The sequence below is a fragment of the Triturus cristatus genome, chromosome 2_2 (assembly GCF_964204655.1).
Source record: "Triturus cristatus chromosome 2_2, aTriCri1.1, whole genome shotgun sequence".
Taxonomy (NCBI): Eukaryota; Metazoa; Chordata; class Amphibia; order Caudata; family Salamandridae; genus Triturus; species Triturus cristatus.
Window position 1 is genome coordinate 843074353 of NC_140582.1, and position 12089 is coordinate 843086441.

General features: G+C 48.9%; 1 protein-coding gene across 4 annotated transcripts in view; it reads right to left on the minus strand.

Annotated features, from left to right (window-relative positions):
• SLC30A9 (solute carrier family 30 member 9) overlaps positions 1-12089 on the minus strand; it is an 800207-nt gene that overhangs the window by 525951 nt on the left and 262167 nt on the right. For all 4 annotated transcript variants that reach the window (XR_014978192.1, XR_014978191.1, XM_085642175.1 and 1 more), the window contains exon 9: positions 4222-4324. Coding sequence is in view for 2 of the 4 variants with exons in the window: in XM_085642175.1 (XP_085498301.1) it covers positions 4222-4324 (103 nt within the window). In the remaining 2 variants the exon portion in view is untranslated. The remainder of the gene's footprint in view (positions 1-4221; positions 4325-12089) is intronic.

The following is a 12089-nucleotide window of genomic DNA, read 5'->3' on the forward strand; positions in this document are numbered from 1 at the left end:
ATCCTCAGCGTCGATTTTATCGGGTCGACCACCTTGACCTTGGTCTTAGGTGCCGTGGTTCGTGTCTTCGGCTCCGACGGCTTCGAGGCCTTGTTGCCGATTAGAGACATTTTCTCTTTCGGTTTTGATTTCGGTGCCTGTGCCTTCAGTTTCGATTTATCTTGATCGAATGATGGCGCTTTCGATACCGATGGCTCTTTAGAACAGTTCGAAGCCGGGCCTTTAGGCGGGGCTGTAGAACGAGAGGAAAGATCTTGGGTAAGGCCGTGTGGCGATCCCTCGACCTGAGCCTTATCGACCACTCATTGACGAATCAGTCACCGGCGGGATCTTTGCCAACCGCATTCTAGTCAACGAGGGGGCATCGACGGTCCTAGATAACGATGGGGTTCTCGTTGTCGAAGTGGAGACTCTGGTAGATAGTATAGGAGCCTGGATCGCCATTGTCACAGTAGCCGTCGACTACGGCGTCGATGTCACACAGAATGTTGACGATGAGAGAGGAAGTGTCGTCGACGATGAATCTCTAAAGTTTTTTTTTTACCCGCGGGATCTGAGGAGGAGGCTCTTGGACGATCTTCATTCCTTCCAAACAGGAATAGAGGGGCACAGATAACGCCAGCTCAGAGGCGTGCTTAGTAACCTTCTACTTTCTTGAAGCCTTTGAGTCCTGGGAAGGCTTGAGATGTTTTCTTCCCTCACCTGAGGGACTGTCCATGGATCTGGCCCTTTTAGGGGATGTAGAGGCTCTGTCCTCTTACTCATCAGAAGAATGTGACTGTTGTTTAGTGGTTTGAAGCCACAATATCAACCTTTCCTCTCTGTCCTTGAGGGTCTTATTTGAGAAGGTGTGTCAGATCTTACAATCTTTCACCTCATGCCTTAGATAAAGGCAATATATACATTCCTCGTGTGGATCATCCACATGGACTCTTTTCTTGAAACAGGTTTTACATAGGCAGAAAAGGCCTTTCTTGTCTGACATGATGTCAAGATTTTCTGAAGAGAAAACTGAGTAGTACTCGGGGAGACTCCCTTCCATACAACATGCGGAGAAAATCGGAGGAGAACTTGCCTTTGCTGGGAGTGTTCTAGAGGGTGCTAACAGCTGATTGGCTGGTTGTCAACATTAAGTCCTTTTTTTTTTTTTAAAAGATATAGATAGGCTACTGTTTAGATGGCCTTGGGCCATTATAGCCTATGAAGTGTTTGAAGAACTGCTTGAACATTTTACCGTGGCACTCCCATCTAGACGATGGGGAATGATTCAGGCATGCGAATCTATGAAAGATACCCCAATCCTGGATAAATTGCGGCACCTCCTGTTCCTCACAGAAACCTGGCTCAACCCCACAAATCCATCATTGCTGTGGCAATACCAACGGGCAACAAGATCACACAACAAGACTCCTTTCACAAGCCAGGAGGAGGACTCGCCACTGTATATAAGGAAACCATCAAATGCACTACATCCACAGAGAACAACACCCCCTTCAAGGAACACATGTACTTCAAACAACAAATCAGAGACAGTTTCCCCCTAAAAGGAACCCTCTCTTACAGACCACTAGTACCGCGGACCAACTTCAGGAGTGCTATCACAAACATCAATGATCCTTTCACCATCAACTCCAGGGAATTCATATTACTCTGCAATCTAAATTTCCACGTAGAAGACCAATTGGACTCCTGCTCCACAGCCCTCCTCAAAAGCCTGTACAACATCGGGACTCACCCAGCTCATCACAGACCCAACTCGCGTTGTAGGACACACACTGGACCAGGAATCTCAACAATAAAGTTACCAATTCCAATGAGTGGATCAAGAACTGTGCAGACTCCCTCACACCAATCAAAACCAACAGACAAAAAAAGAGCCAACAAACAAGCCAGCTGGTACACAGACAACCTTCGAGAATCCACACATCACTGCAAACAGCTGGAAAGGAAATGGAGAACCAACCGCAAGACCACCACCAGAACCACATACAAGGCTGCACTCAGACATTACCACCGGCAACTAAGAAACAGCAAAAGAAGAACACTACTGAAATGCATTGAAGCAAGCAGCAACAGCTGCATGGAAATATTCTCCATTGTCAAAGAATTCACCACCCCCAAAGTCGTAGTCAACAGCATCACCCCCTCACAGGAACTCTGCAACAACTTATCAAACTTATTCCACAGCAAACATCTACAATAACTTCAAACAACCAGATCCCAGAGACCTTCTCACCGACCTGCCCACCACCAACCAAGATGGACACTGGACCGAATGGAAAAAAAATGCCTGAGAAGACACAGTAGCAACCATGGAGACGGTCCACGACAGGGTCTTAGTGCAGCCTTGTATGTGGCTCTGGTGGTGGTCTTGCGGTTGGTTCTCCATTACCTTTCTAGCTGTTTGCAGTGATGTTTGGATTCTCGAAGATTGTCTGTGTACCAGCTGGCTTGTTTGTAGGCTCTTTTTTGTCTGTTGGTTTTGATTGGTGTGAGGGAGTCTGCACAGTTCTTGATGCACTCATTGAAATTAGTGACGTTGTTGTTGGTCCAGTGTGTGTCCTGCGATGTGAGTTGGGTCTGTGACGAGCTGGGTAAGTCCGATGTTGTCCAGGTTTCGAGGAGGGCTGTGGATTCAAACCCCTCCTCAAAAAACCATCGGCCGACCCAAACGAGCTGAGCAACGTACATCCTATCTCACTGCTACTCTTCCCTTCTAAAGTGATGAAGACAGCCATCAACAACAACTCACCAACCACCTTGAAATACACCACCTTCTGGACAACTCCCAATCAGGATTAAGAAGTAACTGTAGCACCGAAACTGCACTAATCGTGGACACAAATGACATATGAACCATGTAGGACCACGGAGAGACCGCAGCCCTCATCGTGCTCGACCAGTCTGCAGCCTTCGACACATTCTCTCACAACCACACACTTGTCAGAAGACTCCACGCCATAGGCATCCAAGGACTGGCCGTCAACTAGATAGGCGCCTTCCTCACAGGAAGAACACAGAGTGTCAGGCTACCACCCAACACATCAGAATTCAAGAAACTGATCTGCAGAGTTCCTCAGGGTTCATAGCTCAGTCCCAACCTGTTCAACATCTACATGTCGCCACTTGCTAACATTATCTGATTCCTAAGAATAACCATCATATCCTACGCTGACGACACCAAGCACATCCTATCTCTGACCGACAAGACAACCAGAACCAACTTCACCAACTGCATGATCGAGGTAGAAGAACCTACTGCCTGAAGCTCAACTCCGACAAGACGGAAGGTTCTTGGGAAACAAGAACACCCCCTGGGACTCTACCTGGTGGCCGTCAGAGCTAAAACCCACACCACAACTTACCAACCAGGCCAGAAACCTGGGAATGATCCTGGATGATAAACTCAACATAACAGCGCGAATAAACGCAGTTAGTTCCTCCTGGTTCCAAATCATACACGCTACGCAAGATTTTCAAATGGCTGCCCCAGTACACCAGATGTACCGTCAAACAAGCACTCATCAAAAGCAGAATTCGGCAATGCCCTCTATGAAGAGATCTCCAAACAGCACTCTTCGCCAGGATCTTTAAACAGCTCCTTCACAGACCATCCAGAACACCTCAGCAAGACACATCCTCAACCTCCCCTGTAGCACCCACATCTCACCACAACTCAGAGCTCCACTGGCTCCGTGTGCACAAATGCAGATAATTCAAACTCTTCATGCACGCACACAAAGCATTGCACATCGGACCTGCATAATGGAACAACCACATACACTTTCACCAGTCAACCAGACACCTATGCTCAGCTTTACTGTCACTCGCACACATACACCGTATCCTCAAAAGCAGAACGGGAGGTCGCTCATTTCCAAAATCTGGAACGGCCACTCCCAACACATCAGAGCCTCCCTCCTTGCTTCATGATTCCTGCAAGAAGCTCAAGTCCTGGCTCTTTGATTAACACTGAATGGCCTACAGCCCATGCATCTTGCTTCAGCACCTGAATACTCTTGCGAGCGATTAGAGCGCTGCATAAATCCACCTAACTTAACTTGGTATTTGCATGAGAGCTATTCATTTTAACTTGCTGTATGCAATGCTGCAATGTTTACTGTAAGCCTCTGATTTTCCACTAGACGTTTGATGTGAATGAACAATGCATCATCAAGATTAAAACAAATTTAAAATACTCACAGAAAAAAAGTTTCTTACCTGGTTGCAAGTATCAGCTAAAGAATGTATTGCTTCTGAGAACATGCTGGCAGACCCCGTGTAAACCCAGGCAAGGAGTTTAAAGAAGAAGTTCAGTCCATTTCTTGTAGGCAAGCAGAGAAGATGCACGTTAGCGGACAATGCAATCTCAAAGTATACAATCTCAGAGAAAAGTTGGATTCAAGCAATATTTTGTACTCTGTCTAGGTTGGTAGATGCTCTTAAATAGAAAACTCTGCCAGTGATCCAGGATACACAAATGCCAGTGAATAATATTTTAGTGCCACTTCAATATACCAACTGCTTCAGTTTTTTGTTGTTGCAATGATTCTTTATTAGCATTTTACATTGAGAGAAACAACATGCATGTATTCTGAATCACTGAACAAGGCTGAGCAAAACAATCCTATAGCAACCACAACGATCCCCATCCATTTCATAGTTTTGATTCCTTATTTACAGTCTCGAAATATAGACCTCTCCTTTTTCTGAGAATTTATGAAAGAATACAATTAATGTAATTTTAATAAGTTTAGAACAATAACAGGTATACCCATATCTGTGACGCATCCCCAACCTCCCATGGTAACATTATGTACATCGTTGTATCTGTGGGCAACAACCATTTTGATGACTGTTCTCTCTGAAAGGCATAACTGCAATTACGACCATCTCCTAAAATCTGTGGACATTTCAGTCATTACCGGTGTAAGGCAGTCTTAAATCATATCTGCTAGTCCTTTTTTCAATAGTATTCAAAAATATCAATGGGTCTCTTGTACCCATTAGATAGCGAACTCATCTGCACATGTGCTTGTGGTAACCCAACACGCTGAAATTGCCTTGCATTTCCACCTGTTCACATTGTACCATGAAAATTTGGATAGAGTATAACATTAATGACATCAAGGCAGGAAAGGAAGTATAAGGGTCAGTTATAGCCCTGAGGAGATATCATCCGCATAAAGGAAGGTTTTGTTGGGGCCAGCACATGCAGGAATGCCCTTCATCGCTGCAGATGTCCAGAGCACTATTAAAAAGCATTCAAGCTTTATCAAAAATAATAATGGCGGTAAGGGCACCTGTGCCTCATACCCCATTCCATCTCTACTGTGTACAATAGGAAACCTCCACAGTTTATATGTGTGGTAGGCCACTGATAAAGTCATTGAACTTTTGAAATAAATCCAATACTAAACCGAATCTCCCTATTGCATGGAAGAGTCTTTAAAAACAATTAAGAGTAATTCTTCTGGACAAACCATGCGGTCACATGCAAGATTGGAAAGCATTCCTAAAGAAACACCCTGGAACAAAACCCACTTGTGGTTGCTGTATTATGGATCGAATAACATTATGGAGTCACGTCACTAGTATTTTGGACAGAAGCAAGGGGATTCTTTTCAGTCTTAGGCAACAATGTTATAATTGTATTATTCGATATAGAGCCCATGGATCTGGCAATTTCTGCTTCCCTAAAAGCCCCCAGAAGCAAGGCCTACCTGGTTCTCTAGGTTGCTTAATAGATGCACAGAGACAGTGGAGAAGCATACTCTCCTTTATTAACCTAAATGTGGGAATTCAGTACGAGGTTTACTTCTGAGAGCCTGTATGGAGTACCTTGCATTCTACAGCACAATGGAGGCAGAGAGGCATGTCTCAGCTGAAAACTCAGTTGTACTGCAGAATGGTCAGATACATTGCGTGGTATAATCGCTATACTTTGCAGTGGAAAGAAGGGAGACTCCTAACAAAAGGTAACTCATCGTGGAAACAGCCACAAGCAATTCTGGCATAATGGTGTAATCCTTTCCTTGAGGAGGAACTAATCTCAAATCACCCACTAGATTAGAACTGTGAGGAAATGGGGTATTTAATATGTAGTGGTTGTGCGACCTCATAGTGTAATACACTTACCAACCCATTTATAATCAGTTGGTTTCGTCTGTCAACCTTTAGCTCAACTCTGGGTAGCTGTGGCTCTGAGCAGCAAGGTTTACACAAAGAAACACATGTAAAGCATTTAAATAGCACCAAACCATTTGAAGAGGAAATGGACAAAACACCAAAGTAATCCAATACCATTTGTATAAATAGGCTATATTTTTTTGTATTTTAGACTCCAAAACAAAAAAGATCAACTGGAGCCTGGAGCACCAGCGTCTGCCTGTTTGCCAAGACCAGTGTGCTCTGTGAGGAAGAGCAGAGCGTTGGAGGGAGCACGGTTCAGAGCGGAGCCCTGTCGAGAGGATTCCCAGTGTGAGCAGATGGCTGCTGCACCAAACGGATCATTGCCTTTGTGCAGAATAAACTCAACAGCTCCTGTATGCCAGGAGAGGGCTGCTGTGAACTGTATGCCATGCAGGGAAAGTGCAATCCAGACTGCATTGTTGTGGCAACTCTGTATGCCAGGAGGAGCCGCCACTGCATAGAACGCCATGCAGTGGAGACCGGTGCCTTGTTTGCAGGTACTGTGGAAACCTTGTATGCTAAAAGGGGCTAACGGTACAGAGTGAGCTGTGAAGTTTGGGCCGTCAACCAGAGAACTGAAAGCTGTGACCTGTGGGTCAAATAGAGCATCAAGGGCTGCCCCTTCCTGTCTGTGGACTGAGGAGGATGCCAAGAGTGCATCGCCACATCACTGGGACCATATTAGGAGCACCAGAATTAACCCCTTTAACCTCTTGGGAAGCGCTGAATTTACAGAGTTGACGGACGCACAGCAGCTCGTCTGGTCACTTAATAATAAAACCCTTCTTTTCACATTAAAAATAAGTATTTGACTGGGAATTGACTTATTGATATAGTCATAATCACTAACCTGCACCTACACTGCTCGACCATAGTTATTACTGAGAGACAAGTGCAGAAGAGGTACTTGTCCCAATTACTCAGAATCTGTAATAAATTTTGAACAGTGTAAGTGCATTACACTATTGCAGAGCACGCTTACAGGATTATTCCAGGGGACTTACAAAGTATCGCTGTAAATCCAACTGCGTCTTTCTTACAGTCGCTTTGATGTGGGCTTTATGTAGGGTGCATAGCACTGTGCATAAGTTGAAGGCTTTTCGGGGGCTGGGGCATGTACAATATTGCAGACCTTCCAATGCCACCTTATCACTGCCACCCGCTGGTATAGTTTCTCCTACTTGTCTCCTTGCAGTAGGCAGTGAGTCAGCTAGTTACACACTGCAGCCTTACCCCAGCCTAAATGTTCAGTGTGACTTCCCATTGTCGAGTACACCAAAAGATGTCTGAAGTACAGGCTGACCACTTTTGCAAGGACCTCCCACTGCAGGTGGAGGTTGCCAGGAGTGTATTTGCAGGTGTCCCTGCTTCCTGTATGTTAGCCTACCATGCCCGTGCCTCCTCATGGCTGCAGATCGCATGCACCTTTTATCCCTTAAGTGAATGTCAAGTAATCTCTGCTGTTTCATTGTAAACTGTTTGAGGTCAATTAGTCTCATGCAGCGTATGCACCCCTTCTACTATGGTTCCACCGCTCAGGATAATAACAGGAATGCCCATCAGCCTCCCACTCAACAAGAGCCGATTTAGGGAGCAGCCATCTCACTCCCTGGCTAGTCTCGCCCGGTTTAATTGCGCCCAGGTATTTCTGGATATGTCAATGATGCGCCTGAGAAAAGGGCATTCTTCTAGGGATTTAAAATAGGCTTTAATACAATACCCTGACATGTCGAATGACAGGATACTGGACCTTCGCGACCTATGTGAGTATTTGATGTGAGGTGCAGGGGTTGTCTGATATTTTTGCATACTACACAGTTGGAGGGGACACAAATGAGTACAAGGGCGGGGGATTAAGACTGGGTGTTAGTTGCAGGATTAACAAGGGAGTGGGTTAGATTGTTCTTAGGTGGGTATGCCTGACGCACAAGTTACTTACCTTCGGTAACGATATATCTGTAAGAAACATTAGTTCGTTATAGATTCCTTACCTTAGAATTACCCCCAGCCGTCAGACTGGATCCGGAAAGTTTTTTCGTCAGCAGTACCTCTGCGCGTCAGAAGGTGGCGCCGGTCAGCTCCACGTCCGTCATCGTGGTCGCTGGGATGACGTCGCCGCAGCTAGTTAGACGCCACCCTCGCGCGCTTACGTCAGTTCTGTACACGACTTTCCACGCCAGAGCACAGAGCCATGCAAGACACTGAGCCTGGAGCTCACTCACACTTCTAGCAGAAGTGATGGCTGCCAGGAAAGCAGTCTTAATAGTCAAGAGACGTAAAGGACAGTTATGAAGCGGCTCAAAGGGAGCGCACATTAAATAAGTAAGCAGAAGATTCAAGTCCCACTGAGGCATAACAAGAGGGATTGGAGGGAAAAGATGAGTTAAGCCTTTTAGGAAATTTTAACTACCGGAGACTTGAAAAGAGAAGGCTGATCTGGCAGCCGGAGGAAGGCAGAGATGGCAGAAAGGTAGCCCTTGATAGTGCCCAGAGCAGAGCCCTGCTGGGTTAAAGAGAGAAGGAACAAGAGTACTTCAGAAAAAGGGGCAGAAAGAGGATCCACAGCCTTTGCTGTTCACCATGCCATAAATTTGTTCCACCTGCAGACGTATACCGTCTTTGTGGAGGGATGCCTGGCTGCCAAGATTACATCATAGACTTCGGGAGGCAGGTCGAACGACGTCATCTGCCGCCGCTCAATCCCCATGCAAGGAGGTGGAGACTTGACAGGTTCGGGAGGAGGATCGTCCCTTGCTGCTGCGACAGATGATCCTCCCGAAGAGGCAGTCTGACTGGAGGATCGATGGCCATGTTGGACAGCTCGGGATACCAGACTCTTCGTGTCCAATCCGGAGCCACAAGAATGACTTGGGCCCAGTCGCGCTTGATCTTCTTCAGCACTCTGGGCAAAAGTGGTATAGACGGAAAGGCATACAACAGACCGCAACTCCACTCACGACGAAAAGCGTCACCTATAGAGTGCCGCCTTGGAAATTCCAACGCGCAGAACTGCTGACATTGCACGTTCTCTTCGGTAGCGGATAGATCTAACCAAGGCTCTCCTCAGTGTTGAAAGAGACCTTGCACCACCACAGAGTGGAGACGCCATTAGCGATCCATCATGCACCTGCGGCTGAGTTCGTCTGCCCTGGCGTTCAGAGAACCTGCCAGGTGTTGAACCACCAAGGAAATGCACTGATGTTCCAGCCATGTCCAGAGGCGGAGGGCCTCCTGACATAAGGTCCACAACCCCACCCCGCCCTGTTCGTTCAAATACCACATGGAGGTGGTGTTGTCCTTGAACACCTGCATTACTCTTCCCCGGACAGAAGGAAGGAATGCCTTCAGTGCAAGACGAATCGCCCAGAGCTCCAGAAGGTTAATAAGAAGCCCGGACTCCGCCAGAGGCCAGAGGCCTCTAATCTCCGCCTCTCTCATGTGGCAGCACTATCCCAGAAGAGAGGCATCAGTCACCACAGTGTGGTCTGGTTGGGGAAGGGAGAGGGATCTGCCATTGACCCAATCCTGGTTCGTGAGCCACCACTGCAGTTGTCGAGCAGTGCCCTCCGAGATCTGGACGCAATCAGACAGATTTCCCTGATGCTGTGCCCAATGGAACTTCAGGTCTCACTGCAGAGCCCGCATATGCCACCTGGCATGATCGATCAGCATGATGCAGGAGGCCATGAGGCCCAGCAGCCTCCGGGTCATTCTGACCGAAACCCGGGACAGAGGCTGAAAGATCGGAATCATAGCCCGAATATCCTGGACTCGCTGTTCGGGAGGATAGACCCAAAACCACGCCGTGTCCAGAACCGCTCCGATGAAGAGGAGCTTCTGAGAGGGAATCAGGTGAGACTTCGGCACATTGATGGAGAACCCCAGCATATGCAGGAGGTCGGCCGTAGTCTGGAGGTGGGAGACTGCAGCCTGGGGCGAGCCTGCCTTCAACAGCCAGTCGCCGAGATAGGGGAAGACTGAAACCCCTGATCTGCGAAGATGAGCTGCGACCACCGCCATCACTTTCGTGAACACCCGAGGGGCGCTGGTAAGGCCAAAGGGGAGCATGGTGAACTGAAAGTGCTCATGGCCTACCGCGAACCGCAGGTAACGCTGGTGGGCCGGCAGGACGGGGATGTGAAAATAAGCGTCCTGCAAGTCCAACGCTACCATCCAGTCTTACGGGTCGAGGGCAGACAAGACCTGAGCAAGCGTCAACCTTTTGAACTTCTCCTTCCGGAGGAAGCGATTGACGTCCCTGAGGTCCAAGATAGGACGCAGACCCTGGTCCTTCTTGGTAACCAGAAAGTAGTGGGAGTAACAACCACAACCTACTTCTGGGACAGGAACGCGCTTGATGGCTCCCTTGGCCAAGAGAGCCGTAACTTCCTACTGGAGAAGGGCCAGATGATCCTCCGACATGTTGTGGTATCGCGGTGGCATGGCTGGAGGGCTAGTCTCGTAGGGGAGGGAGTAGCCCCTTCGGACAATTTGCAAAAACCACCTGTCCAAAGTGATGGTGCGCCAGTGGGGGAGGTGATGGCGAATCCTACCGCCCACTGGCATTTGATAGGCCTGAAAGCTCAGACTAGGAGGGTTTGGAGGTTGCTGAAGAAGGGGGGTTGGTGGACTGGCCCGCCCGCTGGCCCCAGGAACCTCGCCGGTTGTTTCCACGTCCCCGGCAAAGGCTGGGTGACTTGCTGTGGCCTGTGGGTGGGACATAGCCGGGGCACCCCTTCCATAGCCACGAAAGAGGTGAAAAGCAGACTATGCTGGATGGGAGGAGAGGCCCAAGGACTTGGTCGTAGCCCGCGAGTCCTTGAAGCAGTCCTGCTTTGTTGCCAAAAAGTCGACGGCCATCAAAAGGCATGTCCATCAAGGTGGTCTGGACATCCCCTGAGAAGCCTGTGGACCTCATCCAGGCGTAGCGACGAAGCGCTACCGACGTTGAAATTGTCCTGCCCAGAGAGTCGGCGGCAACAGCCTGGGAGAGCACTGCCCGGGCCTCCTCCGGACACTGAGGCAGCACTTGCGCCACTGTATCCCAAATGGAGTGCGAATAAGAACCCAAGAGTCAAGCGGTGTTTACGGACCGCAGTACTAAGTTGGTGGAAGAGAAAATGTTCTTGCCAAGAGGGTCCCAGCTTCTTGGATTCCCTTTCCGGTGTAGCGGTAGGGAAGGCGCTTATGGAGGTGGAGGCTTGGACCACCAAGCTCTCGGAGGTGGGCTTTTGGGAGAGGAAAGTGGGGTCGCCTGGAGCCGGGCGGTGGCGTCGGGTGATCATCCTGTCCACGGGAGCCCCCGTGTTGGGCCTGGACCACGTGCCCAAAAGGACGTCGGTGAGGGCCTCATTAAACTGCAGTAGGGGCTCTGAAGAGCTCGCTGCCGGTCTAAGCACCTCAGTAAGGAGGTTAGTCCTGACCGCAACCGTAGAAAGCTCGAGGTTGAGAGGCTGGGCCGCCTTACACAACACCACAGCAAACGATGCTCCCTCCTCCGTAGCCACGGTAGGAGGAGACAACATGCCAAGGTCGGGTAAAGTGTCAAGACCACTGGCATCCCCCAGTTCCTCTCTCCAGTCCTGCTCAGTATCTGGCTGGTCAGTTAAAGGGTCACCTGACCCCTCCCAGTCCTCCTCATCATCCTCTGCGTGCCACTGTTGTTGGAAAGGGACCCCAGGATTGAACAGGGGCATGAAAATCCCATCCGGCACCGGATCCACGTCAGGATGAAGGCCGGGGTCGACGCCAGCTGGGAGTACGACAGGCGTCGGTAGCGAATTGGTGCCGGAGAAAGCGACGCCGGTGGAGGCGTAATGAGGGCAACCAGTGCTGATCCGGATCCAGGCCTGGATCCAAGGGGAGCCTGCGGGGCCGGAGCAGGCGGCGGCAAAGAC